General features: G+C 49.4%; 1 protein-coding gene across 2 annotated transcripts; it reads right to left on the minus strand.

Annotated features, from left to right (window-relative positions):
* Positions 1-16,313: 16,313 nt before the first annotated feature.
* On the minus strand, positions 16,314-21,635 carry BOD1 (biorientation of chromosomes in cell division 1). 2 transcript variants are annotated; one of them, XM_035338749.1, is made up of 4 exons: positions 21,389-21,635; positions 20,394-20,518; positions 18,388-18,588; positions 16,314-17,088 (listed from the first exon to the last, which is right to left on the minus strand). In XM_035338749.1, exons 1-3 carry the CDS (start codon positions 21,620-21,622, stop codon positions 18,390-18,392), a joined length of 558 nt encoding a protein of 185 aa, XP_035194640.1. In that variant the 5' UTR covers positions 21,623-21,635; the 3' UTR covers positions 16,314-17,088; positions 18,388-18,389. The 2 variants fall into 2 exon arrangements, with proteins under 2 accessions (XP_035194640.1, XP_035194639.1); XM_035338748.1 differs by having other exon boundaries at positions 16,314-17,173.
* Positions 21,636-22,001: the final 366 nt, after the last annotated feature.

Genomic DNA, 22,001 nt, shown 5'->3' on the forward strand with positions numbered 1-22,001 from the left:
AGCGCAGGAAGGAGAACCGCAGGGCAGCGCCCAGCTCCCAGCTCGCTCCAGCCCTTTCAGGCCGGCGTGGCTCTGAGACACGGCCTGGGGAGAAGAGCTCTCCTGAGACCAGGAGAAAGCACAACGAAGAGGCTAATAAGCTGCCCCATCCTCGTGCCCATCCCATTACTCCTGGTCTCATTCCCTAACACTAGACAGGAACGTGGCTGTTGCAGTAAGGAGACCTAAAGATTGCCTTTTAAGTGTTAAGGCTCAAAAAGGCACAACTAATCATGTCCTGAAGGCTGGCCTATGATATGTCCTGCCAAGGACAGTGACTGTGCAGTGTCGAGCAACAGAGGGGGGAAAATTTTTGAGGCAAGGAACAGCAGCGTTACAGAGGATTATAGAGCAGATAGGATCTCCCCACCCGCTGGTGTAGGAAGCTAATGTCATCTGTGTGGAAGCAAATGAGAACAAGCGGAGTGTAATGACTCAAGAGAAGGCTTGGTTGTTATACAACCACCAGTCCCAGGACCTCCAAAATACTCTAGAGCATAATATTTTTCCCTATTGTTACAAAAAATAAGCAAGGTCTCCCTTTTAACTTCCAATCCAGAGGTAATTCAGTGCTGCCTTGCACTTTGAAGCTGCAACATGTATGTTCTCTGGCCTTAAATAGCTGTCAGACGTGCGATTTTTGTGCAAATTGAGGCAAGAAGAAAATGCTGAAGTTTAAAAAATATTATTACTCCCTGGCCCAGTGCAGAGTCTTTGCACTTTCTGCTTTGCTGCCGTCCTTCAGGCATGTGGGTTCCAAGAAATACAGTATCGGGGCTTTGTGACAGGCAAAAAGTGATGTTATTTTATTCCTAATGGAAAAAACAGTCCCGAGAGTCTTGTCCAAACCTACTAAGGTGAATTCGAGTGATAAAGAAGGGAAAAGTTTATTGTTTAAGTGTGATTATGAACTTGCATACCATCCCTCTAAGGGATAAAGCACTGCTATTGCAACGGCACGCAGGAAAGGGATGCGATACCCATTTTTTTTCCCAGAACGATGATAACTTTTGTTAGAGAAAAACAACGAACTGCTTTCCCAGAGGTGGTGGATCTGCGATAAGGACCTGTGCGCAGCGCAGCTGGGTGGGAGCTGGCAGCGAGCAGGGCTGGAGGCACGTCCCCGCTCGCTCTGCGGGAAGCCCTCGAGCCAGGTGCAAAGACCGGTGAGGTCTCACTGCCAGAGACAGCGGAGCGCGGTCGCTAAAGCTGTCATCGGATGCAGAGCCGGGCGGCAGATTGCAGGGTGTGATGTGGTAGCACGAGACACTTGCTCTGTGGTGTTGCAAGTCAGGTTATGTTTAGCCTCTTGGAAAAATTCCCAGCCCACCAGGAGTCACTTCTGACTAACAGGCACCCCTTAATCTGTCTTAATCCCTGCTATAATTTTACACTTCTTTGGCCTTATCCAAGTAAAAGCCTTCAGTTGCTTAAGTAACGATTGATGCGGCCTGCCATCTCTCCTGGGAGGTAAATGTTATAACCTCCAAAGGAGCAAACTGTCCTTTGGTGAGACAAAGAACTGCTCGAGTGTGGGAAAACCAGCTCTGATGGCAGCCTGTACCACCAGCTACCGCTGCGTGGCCTCCTGACCCCCTGGTGTGGACCCTGAGGACTGGCTGCAGCTCGGGGGGACCGGGGAAGGGGACCGGGGAAGGGGACAGGGGAAGGGGACAGGGAAGGGGGACAGGGAAAGGGGACGATCCATCCCTGCTCCCCAGAGGTGGAAATGGGAGCAGGGCTGGTTCATTCCTCGGGGTGTGTTGGGAAACGCTTGTAAAAACAGAATACTCCAGAGATGCCACTGAGTACGGACTGTAATATCTGCAGGATCTGGCATTGTCAGCAAGCTATAAAACATCCTGGCTAGCTTGCTAGCAGCTGCTCCCAATTTAAAAGTTGCCAAAGGTACAGAAACATCGGGGCCGATCGCACGGCACCTTGTGCTGCCCCGCGCTTGAGCCGCGTTTGGTCGAAGCAGCTGGTGGCGTGGCAGGGCTGGGATGCTTCTGCTCAGACAGAGAGGCTCTTCCCAGGGCTTTTCCAAGCATTTTTTCTTCTTAATCATCAGATAACCAGGATGTAACTGTTTTCCCTTGGCGCTGGGAAAGAACAGCATGTGTTCTTCATGTGATGCTCTGCCGTGCTCCTGAGCTGAGGGACCTGCTGTGCTTTTGTGGGTCCCAACTGCGTTATCCGGAGTTGGGCTCCCAAGGGCTTGAGAGAAGCTGGGTGTTTTTCACCTACTGTGAAAAATACCAGGAAAAGTTGCAGGAGAAGTCCCTGCTTGGTGTTTCCTGACCTCTGTGGGCTTGGAAGGAAGGCAGTGAAGCCAGCTGTGCTCACCAGGAGTCACCAAACACCAGACGGGAGCAGCAGCCTGCACGGAGCACAGGGGCTGGTGCAGACGGTGATCGGGAGATTTGCTGTTCCCAAATCCCAGACACAGGGATGTTAAAGATAGCTGAGCTTTTAAAGATGCTCTCTGGAGAGGGCTCACTGCTGCATACTTGCGTATAATTTGCCTTGGTAGCAGAACAAATAGTATTGGTTGGACAAGAGAGGGAAAGATTCAGAGGCTGTCACACCTGAAACAAATTCTCCCTTCTATTTTTGTCCCCTGAATCCTCAGGTGATTAAGCTGCTTGTGTACAGCTGAGGGAGGAATTTGTCCTTGTGATAAAATCTTTTCTGGTGGAGTGGCTTTCTTTCTGCAGCACAGAAAGGATGGCAGCAAAAAAAATGAGTACTAAATCGATGGCAGTAGCTCATCCTCTGCCCTGCTGGCATGCTGTGTGGTCTCCAGCCATCTCTCCCTAGCTGAGGGAAGGCAAGATGGGAGGATTCACCCGAAAGGTTTTCAGGCTGGTGGAATTGGAAGTCTCTGGGGCTGCTGGGCCTCGCTGTTCTCAGAGGGGGACACCCTGCAGCCCAGCAGTTCAAGGGGCCGAAGGGATGCTCCACCTGCAGGGTGCTTGCAGAGGTCTTGGTTTTGTTGCCCCTGTTCCTCAGTGAAAGCCCAGACGGCAGCCTGCTGTTGCTGCTGGCTGCGGTGGGGTTGCAGCAGCACGGGGACGTGCTGGGCTGGGAACAGGAGCTGCACGTGGGGAGTTTTGGTTTGTAGGGGTTGGACTGGGTAGCACGGGCAAGATGGACCTCCCTTCATCTCTCCTCAGACAGGAATCTGCTTATGTCCTTTTTTTAAAGGGAAAATACCTTTCTGACTTTAAAAATGCAATTTTAAAATAGTTTTTTCATCAGTCCCTCACCCCAAACGTTGTTCTTTTCTATAGTTCTTCAACTGTGATGGAAGATACGAATACAGCAGGAAAACTGTACCTTCTGGAATTTCCATGGAGAATAACAAAGTTCTTCTGTGGGTTTTTGGTTTTAAGAGCTTCAGAACACAAGGTAAATCAAGGGATTGGAGTCAGGAGGTGACACTTCTCCTTGCTTTGACTCTAAAACCTTAGACCTAATTTTGTTTGCCCTCTTTTCTCGGTGATGCAGCAGAGATGGGCAAGCACCGCAATAATTCAGCTTGCAGCCAGTACTGAGCTGGGGGAAACGTTGTGAAAGGTGGTGAGGAGACAGAGGGAGTAGGATGAGACTTAGTGAAATCAAACCGCGTGAGCAGGAAACGAACTAAAAATAAAAACAGAGAAAGCATTATCTGTGCTTCAAAACTCACGGCTCTGGTAGTGAGGACTACTTAGCATGGAGAGGACCAGGAGGGACAGTGTGACGGGGCTTTGCAGCATTCTGGCTGAAGGCACGGGCAGGGAATCTGGTACAAAAATCTAGCTGCAGGCTACACTTCTGGAGGACACGAAAGACGTGGCTGTACCGTGAACGTCAGCTACGAATGTGGCTTCTTTCTAAGCCAGTGCATTAAATACGTGCAGTAGTGTATTGGTCACAGTCTGGACGCAGCCCTTGGCTGAAAAAGTTGAAAGGAAATTAGCTAAAGCGGAAGAAGCCGCTTCATATGGATGTCTGGAAGACCGAAATCTAATACAGGCATAATCTCCCGCATTCCCGTCACAGTGTCTGGGCTGGCTCTCGCTGCCGTGCTGGGCAGACACCTACGGGCATGGCCGTGCTGGGGAAAGGGGAGCGCTTGGGGCTGCTCACGCGTTGGGCAGGGCAGGGCAGGAGGGAGCTCGGGAGCATCGGGGGACTTGGCTGAGCAGGGCACCCGCTGGCGGCACAGGCAGCACCACCGCTGCTGGTGGTGAAAAGCAGCAGAAGCATCGGCACAGCAAAGACCAAAACTGTGCCAGATTTTGCTGGCTGAGGCTCTTGAGAGTTATGAGGACAAGACCTGGCCTGAGCAAGGTGTGGAGGTGGTTACTGGGCAGAGCTGGTGCTGCTTTGCAGATGTGTCTTTTGCTTAGGCAAGTGCCAAGTGTCTGTTAGACCTCACAGGAGGCTCTGGCTGTGCTAATAATACTTTTAAAAGGGCACCTTGAGCTAAGGGCAAAATTTCAGGGCTTGGAGAAAGGCAGAAAACTGTACGTGGGGCATTTGCAAAATTTAATAGCTGGCAGAAATGCTTTCAAGAGCATAAAAACTTGCTGTGGATGGTGAGTCCTAGCCCTCACCTAGTCTTGGGCAGGCTTTGACTCTCCTTCCTTGACAGGGGCTTCACTGATTCATCTCCGCCTGGCCCTGGTGCTAAAGCCGAGTTTCCCCCTTTGCTCTTTGCAAACCAGATGTAACTGGGAAGAGGAGAGCAAAATTGTCACCCATTTTAAGGACCAAATTAATGCTGACACGTCCAACCAGACTGGATTCTTCTGGTGCTCTGTGCTGCAGAGCTTGCAAAAAGTGTTTCTTACAATGAGGAGGGGTGCAACAGGATGGAGCAGGGACAGATAGGTCTGAGCTTTCCGTTCACGAGAAGGTCTTGGAGCCACTCTAGCATGAGTCAGGAGATGTTTTTCCTTACTTTTTTCATCATTTAGGGGATTTTTTCCTTCCCAAAAGATCTTTGAGGTATTATATTTTCTCAGTGCCCACAGGACTTTTGCTTTGTTTTAAAAAAGCTTTATCTGCAAGCACACCAAGGAGGTGACTCCGGAATGGTCGGGAGTAGCTGCGTGTCCCGTTAGCGAGCTGAGCACTTTGCCCTTCCAGTGGTATAACATTTCCTGAAGCTATCTGGCTTATGAGTGAAAGCTGAGCATCATCTGTAGATCATCAAAGCTGTCAGCCCAGGGCAGAAGGAAGAAGAAAAAGTGCCTGGCTGGGAGCTGTTAACAGCCGGGTGAGAGGTGGCTGTCCCTGCCTGCTCAGGGGGGCTGCAGGAGGGCAGGGACTTCTCAGGCAGATGGCACAGTGAAACATGCCCCCAGTGTGTGCAGGAGTTACAGCATCGGTCACATCTCAACCCCAGAGAGCTGAGGTGTGCCTCAGTGCTGCTTTTTAGCTGCAGAAATGATGCATTCCACTCGCAGGGGGACATGGGCGAGCGGCGTGCTGGGCTCTGTGAGCTGGAATGACCACCAGGAGCCAGCTGGTCAATTATTTCCTTGTGCTAACGAGGGAGGTTCGGGAGTCAGAGGGCAGAACCCCAGCCCCGGGTTCCACGAAGTCATCCTCCAGCTTCCAGGTACCTTGGTGCAGAACGAGGTCCGCACCAGGGGCTGGGTCAAGCCGCCACCGTCGGCTCTGCTGCAGAAATGAGCCCCTGCTCCCCCCGCAGGGCTCTCGGCCAGCAAAAGGGAAAGGAAATCCAGCACAGCCGACGTAACTCCCCCAGTATTACCACAGGTACCAAAGTGCTCCCCAGGCTTGGAGGGAGACCGTGTCTCTTTGAAACGCTCTCGGCACAGCGGTGGTGAGATGAAGCAGGCACGGAACTGCCGCAGAGCGCGTGGGGCTGGAGCTCAGACAGAAACCCAGCTTGGGGGGTGTTATTTTGGCCTCTCCCTGTTCAGGGGGGGGCAGCTGTTTAATCGCTGAACCCCAGTGATTTATGGAGGGGTAGCTGCAGTGTCCGTTGAAGTCAACGGGAGGCTTTTGATGTCAGCAGACGTCAGTTGGGCCCGCAGCCTGCCCTTTCTTGTGGCATCTGGGTACGTGGCAAGCGCAAGGCGTGAATGATAAAGCGGGCAGGGAAAGTAAGGGGGGGTGAAAGAGAAAAGCCTTCATCTGAACAAAAGCCTGGCTCAAAGGTACAGTGTTCTCAGAGCTCTGAAATGCACAAACTGTTGCTTTCTTTTTTGGCTTTTCAGCGCTCTGTTTTGTTTTCTAACGGACAGTCTGTTCTAGCTGCTGTTATTACTTTTAAGTGCTGCACCTCCGTTGGTTGGGGGGGGGGGTTGTAAATGACTTCATTAGCATTTATTTAGATGTCTGCCTTAGGAAGCAGCCTTGATTGATGGGCTTATTATCTGGACTTTCCAAATGACTCTGTGCCTGTACTTATCTCTGTTATTCCATTCAGTTTTAAGCAACTGTGACTTTTTTGGGTGTGTGTTGGAGCTGGTTTTAATCTTCAGCACACTCTTCAAACCTTAATTCCAGCAAAGCCGGGCTGGGGTGAAGGTTGTTGCCACTTTTGCCTTTTATAAAGTTGGGGACTGGAAGCAGAGAGGCGAAAGGTTTTACCCCAAGTCAAGCGTGGCATCCCAGCTGGAACCAGAATCAGAACAGAGGAGATCCCGGCTCCATCCTCAGCGCTCAGGCTGAGTTCTGGGCTTTGTGCTTTGTGGTGGTCAGGAAACACAAACCTAACAGATACACAGATACGGGCGCGGGGAGATCAACTCCCATCTGCCATGAGCTTAGATACTGGGAATAATCCCCCTGTTTCACACGTAGGTCTTCGTGGGAACCCAAGTGGAAGCTCAGAGGGCACAGACATAGCAACGCTCACGCAGGAGTCACCTGTGGAAAGCCTGCTGCTGTAGGGAGCGATACGTATAACCGAGCGGTGGTTCTCGTCCTGGCCGAGAGCCTTGGAGAGGACATCAGCACTCAGCTGGTGAAGTTGGAAAGCCCTGGAGCTGGTTAGGGGTGCCTGTGAGCTGACACTGGCACTGTTAACAGTGTTTCTCATGGGATGTACCACCGAGGTACCAAACTGCTTGCACAATGAAGATCCCACAGCGTACTTTGCATGTTTGGGGTTATTATATACACACACACATATGGTAAGGCCATGCTGTTGTTGGTTTTGTTAACACTCTCCTAAAGCATTGTGGTTTATTTCTGTTAAATGTCTGCCTTTCTCTGCTCCTGGAGGTGCCTGCATTTTCATGAAGGATGAAGCAAATTCCACAGAAACAGTGTGGTTCTGCAAAATACTGCATGGCTTTGGCTAGCCTGGGTTTTGGTGGAGAAGGGGGGTTATCAGCTGTTCTGCACTCTGCAGGTCTGGAGCCTGCGTGGGGCGTTGGATATAAAAGATGCTATGAAAAAAAAATAAACCACAATACTTTGTATTTGCAAAGATTGAATGATCACAGTAGCTGATGTGCCTGTTAGTAGGAATTAGTGCAGGATTCATACCTACAGAGGAAGAGAGGAGAAGGCAAGTGGATAAGGGACACCTTCCATTCAGCACATGGAGCACAGATAGTTTCACAGGGATAAGGACAGCTGAAAATTCTCACTCTTTCCTGTCGCTGGATCAGATTCCTTCGGTAGAAAAAGGGCAGGCTGCCCCGGGAAATATCTCAGTAGGCCTAGGCCCCCTCTGACATCAGGTCAAATATTCCGGGTCACATAGCTGAAGGCCACGTGATGAAACTCAATATTACAATGGATCAAGTGCTCCTGCCACATGGAGCTAACGTGCCGCTGCGCTTGCGGAGGTGGCGGGCTCAGCAGATGCTCAGGGAGAACCGAGGCTTCAGGCAGAACCGTGGCTCGGCTGGGATGGAAGGGGAGGGGAAATACTGCTGTGGTTTGGGGGACAGTTTTCTCTGCCCTGCACGGAGCTTGAAAAACAGCTTGAAAAACCGGGAGCCTTGAGGCTCCCCAAAAGAGAAAGTGGCACTTTCCTCTTGCCCAATGCCAAAGTCTGAAAGCCTGTTAAATGGCTGGGTCCAGGGAGGGAAAAATTAACTATTGTACATATTCAGATGTGGCTGATGGGAGTTACAGTGCAGAGACTGATCCTGCACTGAGAATGTGAAGAGGCCTGTCCCCTCTTCCAGAAAAAAATCAGTGAATTGCCTCCGTTTTCAAAGCTCAAATCGCTTTAAATTAATTTTGGCTGCAGATATCAAAGTAAACCCTAGTTTCCATCATTTTTTAAAGTAAAAATGTCTTCCTCTCTAACATCTGGGAGAGGTGAAGCTGTTGCCAAGCACTGAGCTGTCGTAATTCGCTTTCTGAATGTTTCAAGCCCCAGCAGTGAGGTTTTGTCCTTTTGTTGCGGTTGTTGCCATCCTCTGCCAGCAGCACAGGAGTGTGGCCGATGGCAAGGACTCCCAGGCTCTGCAGAAGTGGCACACAGTGTTTTACAAACTTCTTCCCGGCCCGCAGCCCAAAGCACGTTGCAGGCTGAACTCTTTAACATCTTGAAAGCTCAAAGCAATGTGGAAAAGTAAGATAGAACAGTGAAACCCAAAGCTATTTTTACTGCAGAATCGCTACTTCACCGAATCAAATGCTCAGAATTCCTTGAACTCCTAAGACCTTCTGAAACTTTATTGCCACTCTGGGTTGCCTCTGATTTTTCCTTTTTCCTTTTTTTTTTTTTTTTTTCAAATAGAAATCAGATCTTCAGGACGATACGGTAAGTGTCAGCTGTATTGGCGTGTGTTATTTTGCAGAGGTGACTGGTGGTGGAAAGCACTGGACGTGAACAGACGGCTCCCAGCGACGTGCCGCTGTGGCGTGGGCAGTTTCCACGTTCTCCTTTTCAGTCCCCTTCTCCTACTCCTCAGATTTCTTTCTGAAGCTCCCTACTTAGGGGTGTCTTTCTCCATTTGGTTCTTTTCCCTCCACTGGAACTGCTGAAAAACTCTACAGTGATTCCTGCTGGAAGTCTTGGGGCTTTGACCACTTCTTGTCTATGTGTCACCAAGCTGCTTTTCAGTGAGAGTGATTTAATTACTATTATGTGCCAGTATCTTGTAAACTTGTTTCTTTTGGAAGCCTTTCCCAATCCCCAAGAACATTATTTCCATGCCTTTATTTCTCTTGGATGGGATCTCACATTGCAACTGCTCTGGGTTAATGCTTGCAGAAGTCTGAGCTGCTGGCGTGGCTGGGAGTGCTCCCCATTGATCCCCTTCCAGTAACTCCCAGTGCTTGGTGTCCTGCGGGCTGGGGCCGAGCTCTGCCCTTGCTTCAGTCCGGTTGCGTTACATCCCCTTCACTTCTCTTTCTGTGATCAAGTAGAGCACAATTGCAGAGGTAAAGGATGACATCCATACATCTGAAAATATTACAAATTATTCATAACAAAAAGATTCAGACTAGCAAAGGAACGGGCAGCTTCTATCCTCCCTCCTGCTACTGCTTCTCAGAGCTGCTCTCCAAAACGTGAAGCCTGCTGTTCTGGATGGGAGAAGTTTTTCATTTGGGCATGACAGAAGGTGCTGAGCTGGAAAGGCACAGACCAGGGCGCTGGTGTCAGCCCTGGTAGGACCAGAGTTCACGGCAGAACGGCCTTTTTCATCTTATTATTATTATTTTATTTTCATCTTTCAAGTGCATCTAGTGGTGAGACGATAAATAATCAAAGGAAAACCCAAGCTTATCTTTAGACTTGGAATCACGCTCTCCAGGAAGTGCAGCAGGGCCACGTTTCTTTATTCTAAGCTTGGAAAATTTCCCTGGCTGTGGGATAATGAACATTTCTCTCAAAACGGGTTTTGACAAACTGCAGAGGGACTTTCAGAGGACACCCAATTCACACCCCCCTGAGCTTCTTGTGTCTGCAGCACCGGCCAGGAGATCTCCTTTCTGTAGGGGCTTTCAGGGGCTTTCTGTAGGCTTCCACGTGCTCTCTGCTGTGCTCTCTTGCTGGCCTTTGTGCCTGAGGATACCTGTCTGAAAGCAGATCTTCCACTCACGGCAGAACTTCAGCCGTGTTCTGAGCTGACACAATTCCCACTCTCCCTTCAGGCAGCTCTGCAGGCCAGCGAGGCTTTGGTCGGCTGGTGGGACCGTCCTGCCCTGACCCCAGCACCAGGGCCGCCTGTGAAACCCTGACAGCAAAGACTTGGGTGATGCAAAAATGTGGGTGATTCAAAACCTGAAGTTTACTCACCAAACCTCCACTTTTTCCTCTGTCTTCTTCTGAGGAGCCCGGCTTCCCAAAACAGCTGATTGTGCATGAACGCGATTTGAGAGTGAGGGAAGCCCCGGACCAAGTAAATGGTGAATTTTCTGCCCCAAATGACCACTGGCACTCAGGAGAGCAGTGCTCTGGCACGACTGCCCCCATTTCAGCCCTTTGCTGGAGAGCCCCGTGCTGTCCTCAGCAGACCCCCAGTGACAGCGGTGCCAAGCAGCAAAATACCCTTAGGGACGGAGGTCGCTGTCGGACTGAAAAAGTGTTTTTTTCAACAACAACAACAAAAAATTAAAAGGAAAATCTCATGTCACAAACGATGCCTTGGGGTCACCCTTTTTACAGATCACTTCTTGACGTGCTTGCTGTCCCCTTTGCAGAGGGGAGCCGTGCTTTGCCATCGCCGTCTCGTCACTGCTGCTGAGGACGTGCAGGGAGCGGGACCCCGGCGGCTGCAGCCCCCCCCCAAAAGCCGTACCCTCGCTGGCGCACGTCGGCAGTGGCGGCCGGGGGGGGGGAGGGTGAGCTGGGTTAAATCACGGCTAAGTAAGGCCGTGCTGTTGCCTCAGCAACCCCCTCCCCAACAGCCGGAGCGCGGGGGCTGCCGGACCCCTGGGGCTCTCTGAGACCGATGGGGAGCGGGGAGCCCCTGCCCCGGTCTAGGTTTTGGGGAGGCTGATGTAAATCTGTTCCAGATCGAGGGGTGTCGTGGATGTTCCGGTATCCTCCTGATACCCCCCAAAGAAATGATGTTATAGTCTTGTTTAAAAAGAGGAAAAGAAATAGTGTCCCTATAAAAGCTGCAGCCAGACCCCCTTTGCACCTCCATGCATCCCTGGAGGAAGGTGGTGGGATACCCTGGGGAGCCAGGAACCCTCAGGCATTGCTCCTGGGCTCAGCAGCTGCCAAATCCCCATTCTCCCTGCTGTTTTGGAAAGAGTGGGTTTTTACATCGGATCATGGCTGGTTCAGTCTCCCCTGTGAGAAGCAGCTCTCACCTTCTGGAGGTGAAGCTGCACTGCTCAGCCCTGGGGGGGCAGGAGGGCAGCAGCTCAGGTGTGTGCTGGGTGCAGGTGAGCTCACTTTGCACGGCTGAGCCCCTGCAGCTGGGGCTGAGCTGGGTGGGGAGCACAGTGTGTGCGCGCCAGAGCTTGGGGTGAGTGGAGAGGGTGGCCCTCTGGAGCAAGGTAAGGTTGAATGAGACTTTTTCTGGGTTTCCTCGCAAGATCTTGCGTTTGTGGTGTGGTTTCTGCTGGTCGGGGAGGCCAAAAAATGGAAGGCAGGGAGCTCAGGCTGGTGCTGGAGGAGAAAGGATGGTTTCTGGGGAAGCCTGCCGTGGGCAGGGCAAGCCTTGGTTTGCTGTGTTTGGTGGTAGAAGTTGGAGAGAACTTAGCTGGAGAAGTAAGTCACAACAGGAGGAGCTGGTGGAGGTGAATGCTCATAGGTGAGGATCTGGAAGGGGTGACTGAAGTACTCCCCACAGGGAGTGCTGTGGAGAAGTTTTACAGCTGGTTTTCTTTCTTTTTTTTTTTTTTTTTTTTTTTTTTTTTTTTTTTTTTTTCTATCGAAGTGCTGCCCCCTTGTAGAAAATGTGAGATCTTCCGAGTGTTCTCTCAAGCAGGATTATTTTATCTCTCTTCAGCGGAGTTGCAATGAAATATGAAACTCGAGGATGTCATGGCTTTCTATTTCTGTTACAAATCCCTTCCGAAGTTGATGCATTTAGTGTGTGAAGTTGTTCAGAATTCCCTAAGGCCCCAGCTCTGCAAAGCAAACTGCAGCCCTGTGCCCTTATGGGAATTCATTGTGTGTCCAGGACCTGACCTGGTTTGGGGATTTCTGTTATTTTACTCTTTTCCCAAGCAATCAGAAACAAAAGGTGCTGATTTCCCTGTGTGAGAGTCAGCCAGGTGCAGGGGGTGATGGAGGCTCTCCCACCTGCCAGCCAGCACAGGCGCGTGGCCGTGCTGCCTTCTGCCCGGTGCCTTGCCCTGGGCTCTGCCCGGTGCTGGAGGCAGGTTTCTGCCGGCTCCCAGCCCGGTGGCTGAGGCAGCAGCGTGCTCCTCCTCACCTCCTGACAGCGTCTAGACGAGGGCAGATAGCGCTGCGGCGGGTACTGCCCAGTCATGTTTCGCAGGCTGACTTGGCACTGACGTGGGCTAGGCACTAGAATTACAAAAATGCAAGAACTGGAGTTTTGATTCCGATGTAATCTCACGGCACTAACATCTGGGGCCGCAGGCACTAGCACAACTGTTGTAACCTCACCATGTTTGTGCCAGACCAGATGGGTCGCTGGGGAAGGTCAGAATTTAGGGTTTCACAACCTAAATCTGTGTTTTTGTCCCTGATTATTTGGGCTCTTCACTTTCCTCCCCACGCTCTCCGTAATCCTGATTGATGTGTGGTTCCCTCTATTAAACCTCTTGAGAAACTGAACTATGTGCTGTGTGACTTGCATTAGACAAGTATAGTCAGAGCTCGGGGAACAGCTTTGTGGGAACTTCCTCCGCACCTTGTTGAATTGATTCATTCACGAGTCAGCAAAGGCTTCGAGTCCTGCATCTGCTCTGGGTTTGCAAGGAGACAGCGAGACTGAAAAATGAAGCAATGGTTTATCTCCCTCTTACGGCCAGATTCGGAATGGCCGCACTGCACGCAGCGTTTGGAAAGGGGGAAAGGGAGCAGGAGTCACTGACACCCATCAGCTTTGGTGGTTGCAGGTGTGGGGTTCACAAGGAATCAAGCTGATCTCTCTAAGGAAGCTCATAAAGTATGTTTTTCAATACATTATAAAAAAAGGAGATACTGTGAAATAGTTAAAGTGCTCCGGTTTCTTGCTTGCAATCAGGGAAACTGGTCTCCTTTAGCAAAGAGCTGGGGAATGGGATCCTCTTTGGCTGTGAGTGTGCCCCGTATACTGTTAGAGAACCGGGCTGGTACTCGGTGAGCCCTGCACTCACAGCACATGGTGGCACGTGAGCAGCACGGTGACAGGGAGTGCTGCTCTTGCCTTTCCTACTGACTTGGTGAAAAGAGAACAAAATACTCTGTTAAATGTTCCCAGTGTGATTTCTTGCCCTCCTGGCACCCCTTCTTTCAGCTGAGATAAATGGTATGTTGAAATTCTCTCTTCCAGGGGTGCTGGCTTTTTCTTCTTAAAACCAGTGATGCTTGCCCTAAGAGCAGAGAAGTGGAGTCAGGTGTGGTTTGGGTTTGAGACACCTGAGCTATATTGAGATCTGCGTGGATTCAGAGTACTTTGGCAAGGAGCATCACGTCATCACCAGCATCACTAACTGATGGTGGGATCTGTCTTTAACTGCTCATGTTAAATTAATGTTGTAGTACAGAGCCTGAACCAAATGAACCTGCTTTAATTGAAGGCTGAGGGCAGGAAATCAGGAGCAGCTATGTTAGCAAGATTTCTGAAGTTGCTGCTTGTCTATTCAGATGTGTTGACTGATATTTTGCAGGCCCCTCACATCTTGTAGCAACGCTTCAGATGCCCAAGAGCCCACTTTGCACTTGGTAAAGGGCTAGAAGAAATGCATGTGCCCAAAAAACTTGGGCTCAGGTGACACTGTGGTGTTGGTAAGGTGGTCAGGAGCTGCAGCGACTGTTGGCGATTGCTTCAGGGTAAATTGAAGGAAGCTTCTATGAGGCTTGGTGCTGGCACTTCAAAATCAGTTCTCAAACTATTGTTTGGATCAGCTGCTGACATCAGCTTTTGAAATGCACACCCTAAGGAGCTGCAGCGCTGCCCATTGCTGTCAGTAACAAGGTCTGGTTTGAGCAGAGGCATGTCTGCACAGTGCCTGAGCGGAACGGTGGTGAGGGCCGTAGAAAAAAGTTGCACGGAGACTGCCTGTGCTCTAGGGAACAATCGGACTGATGAGAAGATAGCATAGATTATGCACGTTTCATCGCAACAGAGCTGTTTGATGAAGTGTTAATTAACAAATATGATGTTTATGGTTTCTGTTTTGTGAAGGAATTTACCTTCCTTACTTCCTTGTCCAAAGGAAAGTTTGCCCTTGAACTAGTGACCATCCCCCCCATTCCTGGCATCTGAGACTGCACCGCTCTGCTTACTGATACGCCGTTGTCTCTGCTGCTGCCTGAAGGCAACTGCTTGGATGTCAGGATGTGACCAGCTGGGATTCAGACAACACCCCCCCCCCCCAGGTTACTGTAAATGACAAGTTAGCAATTTATAATCTTATAATCCTCCTTTCTTCTAGGAGAGAAGGGGCACAGGGCCAAACTAACCCTTAGCCTTCCCACTCCACTGCAGCATGCCTGGAGTGAGGCTCACCTGCTCGGCATGCTGCCATGGTCACCTGTCACCCCAGAGACCTCCTCCTACCAGCTGTACTGTTGTACAGGGTGGTCTGATGCCATTGTTGTCTTCTGGAAGATTAAAAAACCTGAGCTATTTTCCTGTGGAAAAGCCAAAGGTTGATCGCTTCCCCCCTTTTTTTCTCCCTCCTACAATTAAAAAGCAAATGCCCTTTCACTGCTCACCCTTCTGCTGCTGCAATGAGAGCAAGTCCATGGGCAAGGTCTGCACTTTGGTAGTTGGTGGGCATCTCAGGCACGATCAGCCAGCCTGCTGATCTTCCTGGTAGGAAGGAACAGCCTGCTGCATCCAGAAGGCTTACATTTAGAAAGGCTGGTTGATGTCTTACCTAGCTTCAAAGCAAGGGTTACAAAAAGTGTGTTTAAACATTCCTCGTATGTTACAGACAACTTTCCTAAACACTGTGGAAGGATGATTGTGTACAGGGATGTTTTGGCTGTGTAGAAAGAAGGTATTTGTAGTTGCTGCTTTTTAGTTTGCTCTTACTCAGGGACTAGTTGTCACAGAACAGCTGCGCAGTGAGCATCTTAGGGAGCACCCATTGCTTTCTGGAACACTTGCATGAGAGGTTGCAAAAAATCATATCATACCTATTAATCAGAGCAAGAATCAGTTTTACTTCAAGAATGTGCTACAAAGGCATTATTCATCACTTAATTACAAGTGCTGAACTGTAGTTATGTTTTGTCTTGACTAAAACATGCTTTCCCTTCTACTGCTCCCACCCGTTTTAAGATCAGGATTTTTTAAAAAACTTTTCTGTATTTATATTGCATGGGATGTATGGTAAATCCTTTAACAGCCAAGCAGCTAGAATTTCAGACACTGCCTTACACGCTCCTTGGCTGTCTCTGATAAGCACAGGGGTGATAACCGTACAGTCATGCAACCCTTCTAGACTGGTTTGTGGTTTTCCCCCTGCCTTTATAGGGCTTTCATACCTGGGTTCACTGATTCATAGTACATTGTCTGCTTCTAATTCTGGAGTCATAATTAGACACTAAATGGCATAATTAAAACCCTTAGTCTGGCCTGCAAGATGGGGAATTCAAGGTGATTCCATGTTATGTCAGCTCTAACCTATAACCCTTAAAACCTGTACAGTTTATCACAGCTTACCAAAGTGTGTACATACCTCTTGTTCTGTTTTTTGTATATTGAGCCTGACGTACAGGATCCAGTTCCCTTCCTGCTCCAGGACTTACCTCAACCACCTTCCTACATAACAGAGCGATTCATACATTAATAAGTGTTACTCAGTGACACAGACAGTCGCTAGCTTCTTAGAGGACTACTGGCTGAAAGGAAAGAAATGGAACAGGGCTGGACTATTGCCAGAAGTGCCTTGTTTTCACAAGGCTGAACATGCCTTCACCATCGCTACTATCAGACTGAACTTACTCAGGACTTACACCTTGTAACTAATGGGGCCCCCACGTAAGGTCAATTCAGTTACTGGATACCTGACATTTCATGAGAAGAACGCTAATATCCATTTTACTTCATGATGACATCTACTATCAACACCGTGTTGTTAGAGCTGGATTAATCTATGAACTGTGTAGGGCTGCACGTCCTTAGGGTTCCAGCAATCGGGACTTGTGGATTTTATCCACTTTTTCCTTAAGAAAAAAAAAATCTCAAAAGCTGGGATTCTTTTTTAAGTTTTTTATTGCAAAAGGTATAGACGTTTGCTGGCAGAACAGTTGATCACATTCTCTATTTGACTGTCATCCAGAGGACACTGCACGCATTCAAGCTGAAAGCACAGGGCAGTTTCCACTAGGCACCTGAGAAATTTCATGGGAAAGAAAAGTCTTTCAAGTTCAAAGAGACAAGTTTCAAACTGACCACCTACTCTGGTGCCCTTTGTTTCCCAGAGTTACCTGGGAAATAAGAATTAAATCAGCTATAGTCATAGCTAACTGTAAACATTCTCCTGCAATGAAACAGAAATTATTGGGATAATTGATCCTGAAGTGTCCTTTCCAGTTCTAAAAAGGAAATGTGTCTTTCTAGAACAGTGCAATGAGTTATACCTGACCTAGCACCTACTGCTTGCTACTGCATTACGCAGCAGAGGTGTATGATGCTTCTTCACATTGGGCCTATAGCAAAGAAAATCTTACAACTCCTATGTGGCCTCCAAGAGGCTACCCCGCTCCCCCAAACATCTGTTTTCTCTGTTCCCAAGTCTAGTATCTCAAACCACTTCCCTATTCCTTCCAAATAAGATCCTATTTCATTTTTCATCCCGCCCCCCTGCCTGAAGGCATGATTACTAAGAATACGTGCTGCTCTCAGTATTGCTGTTAACAGCAAAAATATCTTCGCAGTTCGGCTGTCCCTCCACACACACAACTCCAGGTCCATCTGAATTTCAGTGCCTTCTGACAGGTCTGATAAAGGTGGATCATCTTTGGCAGATCCTGTAACAAGTGGAACAAGCTATCCATTGCCAATCTAGCCGGATGTGTATTCTGCAACTGCAGCTGCTTAGTATCAGGAGCTCACTGCAAGAAAGAAAAAGAGTTTAGAGGATGGTACCTTCAAGAGCAAACGCATTTGAATAGAGAATGTATAAAATTAATTAACAGTAGCACTGAGCTGCAGGTCACAGTGGACTTTTAACTACTTGAACCAGCCAAATGCAGAGATGTTTCAAGGCACTATGGCTGCAAGTCACAGATAACTAAATAACTCAGGATGATACTACAGGCACTTTCATTTCTATCCTGAAGTTAAAAATCCGTGCTAATTGCTGTGCTCATTCCAAGCAGAACAGCAGCCACCGTAGGTTACTTACTGCTGTCTTAACTTTTTCCCCAATCTACAGTTGATTTATTTTCTTCCAGAAAGCACTGGTAACGAGAACAATTGACAACTAAAAACCATACTACGTGAAAGAAGCCGGTTCACCAACAAAGCTGCAGACTGAAATTTCCCATCAAGATAGAGGTTCCTCAGTAACGTGCACGCAGGCCTCGATACTCAAACTGACGCTATGGTACAGGGCCTTAGCAGAGATGCACAGTCATTTGTGTTAAGACAGAGCAGCTATTATAGCCCCCTGGGGCCCCTTTAGTTATTTTAATCACAAAAGCCAGAATGAACTTGTCTGCAACAAAGGCACCCTCAGTCCTTTCAGCTGGAAAGATACAGGTTGCTCTATTTACACAACTCAACTGGAAATGAAGTTATTCACTCCCAGATACATTAACCTCGCTGAGTATTTCAGTCACTAGCAAATCAACACTCCAGTCTAAGTTCTAAAGAAGAGCTATCTAAAAATTTCAGTGCTAAGGCACAATAACTTGTCACCACTCCACTTTCAGATGTATTTCAGTAAAAGATTTATTTTAATCCATTTGGAAGTGTTCTGAAAGCTATCCAGCCAATTCCATGTCGATTGCTGCTTGATATGCTAAAAGCAGGAATAAAAGACCTTTTGGCCTGATCCAAAACCAGCCCTGGCAGAGTCCACAGTGTTCCTTGATAGCTGTTTTACATCATACCTATGTCTTCAGTCCTAATATATTTTTAGCAGACGCTTAAGTGGAAGCGGCTCAGATGACTGTCTGACACAGACAACGTGCTCGTGATCAGTGTCCTCCCTGTTCAGCCAGGAAGAGTAGCAAGAATACAGTGCCTTCTCTACCTTCGGTTGTACCAACTGCAGAGATGAGGTACGTGAAAACTCTAAGTAGTAAGTGCAGAAATACAAGACCTTTAGGAGGCATCCTGAGATGGAGCAGGAGGATCCTTATTCTCAGGCTCCGGAGGAGGAGCTGGCACACTTTCCTCTTTCTTTTGTGCAGCCAAAAATTCATGAATCGCCCTCTCTATCTGGGGCCTGAAGATGTGGTTTAGTTTTGGATCCACCACCTGAGAAATAATTCTGTCCACTCCAGCTTCCAGCATTCCTGACCTTGAACAAAGACAAAGGAGGCATTCAGTTCCTCTGCAAAACTTCTCCCCACTCTCCTCCAGTAATTCTCCAGAGCCCTCCTGTCAACTGCAATTAGCATTAACATGGTGAGAGCTGCAGCCCACTCAGTAGATCCTTAACAGGGAGTTGTTTCAACCACCTATTTCCCCCCTCACCCCTTCGCACTTCTCCCCACAGAATTAACAACTGACATCTGGTCTCTCAGGTACTTAAATGACATGTTGGACAGGAGCCACTTCAATAGGGCTCATGTGGAAATGAGGTCAACGTGAAAGCAAACAAACACATTTTGGCACAAACAAGGGAAACAAGCTATTCTGAGGAAGGCAGGTGAGAGCAGTCTTTTTTTTGGCTGACTTGAGGGAGAAGAGGCCTTCCCCCTAATAACACTACTGTCACTCACTTCTTGTAACTGTTAGTCTAGACAGCCGTGTATTAATTAAGAAAACAAGAACACGTAGCACACGGCAAAGTTTCTGGCACCCAGCACTGGTAACTGAAGTGACTTATTGCTTCAAGGGCCGTGTCAGGCTCTTGGATTGTGGGGCACAGGCGGTCTAGCGGGCTTAAGTCATGTCTGTGAGGGACAGGAAATGCAGACAGTGCCTGCTGACAGGAAAAGCAGCCACAAGACTTAATAAGGCTGGGGATGCTGGTGAGTGACTGGGTGCGGGGTCACCACACATCATGTCACCTCCAAGTAACAGCACGTGTATACCTGCATCCAGCCCAGGACAGCTACCACAGACATGCCTTGACAGCCTTCTGTGCTCGGTCTTGCAGCCACGGAAGTGACAGGGACTCTTCAAACTCCCTAATGCTGTGTATTTTTTTATACTAGTAGCCTACCTGAAGCGATCACTGTATGTTCTGCTGACTATGGGCTCTTTGATGCAACATTCTCCTATTGCCATTTCATTCTTGTGGCTGATTAACATGAAATAAGAGGATGTGTGAAGTGATAGGCATGTCTCAAGGACTTCAAGTAAAGGCAGGGAATTCTGTACCTACAGTGGAAACCCTCTTCTGTAATTACAGATTAAAAACCGAAACTAGCGTTAGGTGCTAATGAGCTGCAGTTTCCATCAAGTGAAACACAGCTTCTTCTGCGTGCAAGACATTCTAGTAACTCTTCTTGTAAGCATAAATGCCATTCTCAAGTTCCCTGCTGCCCTCTCTCCACAATCAATGACTTTTAGTCAAACAAGCTAGGGCTCGTCCGTGATGAGTTAGCAGCAGGAGGTGCTAAACCGAGATCTCTAAGCAGTTAAATTCAATCTGGCTTTCCTGCTGTGCTGGAAGTACATCTTAAATAGCTGTTAAAAAGCTACACTCTGCTGCATGAAATCCCTGTTTCATTACTGCCTGCTAGTGGCTGGAGTCTACTTAAACAGGCTTTGGAATCTGAAGTTTTCCTTTAAGCAACACAGGCTCTCCTCCTGTCAGGAAACGAAGACCGAGGTTATTTAGCTCAGCATTTCAGGTACAGTTTTGCTAAGTGGCCAGTACTGGGTATTTGCAGCAATAACTTGGCTAGCTAACAAATATGAGTACCTCACCATGCTACCCACTTCATGACAACTATAAATTTCAGGTAGAACAGGCACATAAGCCTTTCCATGAGAGGTATGACTGCATCCACTCTTACAGTGAAACTCAAGAGACTGCAACAGAAGGTGTTGTGAGAAACTTAATGCTGCCAAGTTCTTATTTGACTTAGGTAGTGAGATGGTTATACATTACTTATCAAATTGCATTACCACTGCAGAAGGGTGCTTACTTACTGAATCACACTCTGTCTGAGCCCGTTTCGTAACTGGTTTTTGTTCATTGTTGGATTCCATTCCTGTTTGTCCAGGTGGGTCGATACAAAGTTGTCCACTTTCTGCCTCAAATTTTGATAGGCTGGCTAAACAACAACAGAAAAATCCAGTTAAACTGCTAAAAGATCCCCAAACTCCTGCCAGAATCCCGCACAGTACTTCTTTTGTTGTGTACACTACTGTTTTGTTGTCTGTAGTCCCCATCCCTTTGCCTTCTGAACAAAGGTACGCTTGTTTTACCTAACAACACAACTGGTAATTGCAAAGAGCAGCCTGTCAGCGTACTGTTACAAGAACTGAAATAGCAGGAGAGATTTGCTTAAAACTTGTTGTCTGCTCATAATTTTACTTAGTGAAATACAAACTGCCTGCGCAGACAGGAGTTGCTCATAGAGAGTTGTTCTCGTCTGAAAACAGTCTGTCACAGAATTCCTAGGGAATGCACTGATACTGGTGCTATCAGCAAAGGAAGTTATTTGCTTTTGTGACACTAACATCAAAGCTAAAAACGCAAAGGGTTTTGTAGGTGGCAACTTAGATTAATTCCCATTTACTGGAAATAAAAAACCTGTACAAGTACACGTGACCACTGAGACTGTGGTACCGTGCAAGGAGAGAGCGTGGCAACACTTAAACTGCAAACTGGGTATGAATACGGGGCGATGAATGAAAGCCTCGATAATAGAGGTGCAGCAAGGCCGAAGGCCGGGTACCTCCGCCTGGCCGTGGTGCTGCGGCTGCCCTGGGCAGCCCCCCCGGCACCCCCTGGCAGCTCTAGGAACAGCCGCAGGGGCCGGCTGCGGGTTCCAGCACGGGCCTCGTGCTGAAACCCTGCAAGTTCAGGCGGGCAAAATGCCGCTCTGCCAGGGCAGCCGATGACTTAGGAACTTGTGACTGAGAAAAAGGCCCGGGGAGAGGAACGGGGCCGGGCAGGGCCCCGCCGCCGCCGGTCGCACCTTGGTGTCCACGTCGGCCAGGCAGTCCCTGCGGAAGCCGTCGAAGAGGCCGCGGCTCTTGAGCTGCTCCACGATGATGGCGATGAGCTGCGCGTCCCCGGGCGGCAGCGAGGCCGGGTCGGCGGCCCCGGGCCCCGATACGGAGGCCGAGCCTCCCGCCGCCCCGCCGCCGCCCGCCGCCCCTCCGCCCGCCCCGCCCGGGGCGGCCCCGCCGCCGCTGCCGCTCTCCGACATGGCCGGCGGCCGCCACCCGCTCTCCCCAGGTCGGCGCCGGCGGCGCGCGGCGTTTTGCGTAGCCCCGGCGCGTTGCATCTCGGGGAGGCGAGTCCTCGGCTTGAGGCGCCCTTATAGCCGGCGAGGCGCTGCGAGGATCGGGAGAACTGCGACTCCCAGGGTGCATCGCGGCGGGGCGGTGGAGGGGAGGGGAGCGGGGCGGGGCTTTCGCGGTGCAGCTTGGGAGTTGTAGTTCGTTGGGGGGGGGGGGTGGGCTGAGGTGGGCCTTGCCAGGCCCTCGGGGGGCTGCGGCAGCCCCGGGGCGGTGCGGGGCGGGCGGTGCTGTGCCTCCCCCCCGGAACGCAGACGTGGGGAGCAGCGGTCCCGTCCTGCTCATGCC

The sequence above is a fragment of the Oxyura jamaicensis genome, chromosome 13 (assembly GCF_011077185.1).
Source record: "Oxyura jamaicensis isolate SHBP4307 breed ruddy duck chromosome 13, BPBGC_Ojam_1.0, whole genome shotgun sequence".
Taxonomy (NCBI): domain Eukaryota; kingdom Metazoa; phylum Chordata; class Aves; order Anseriformes; family Anatidae; genus Oxyura; species Oxyura jamaicensis.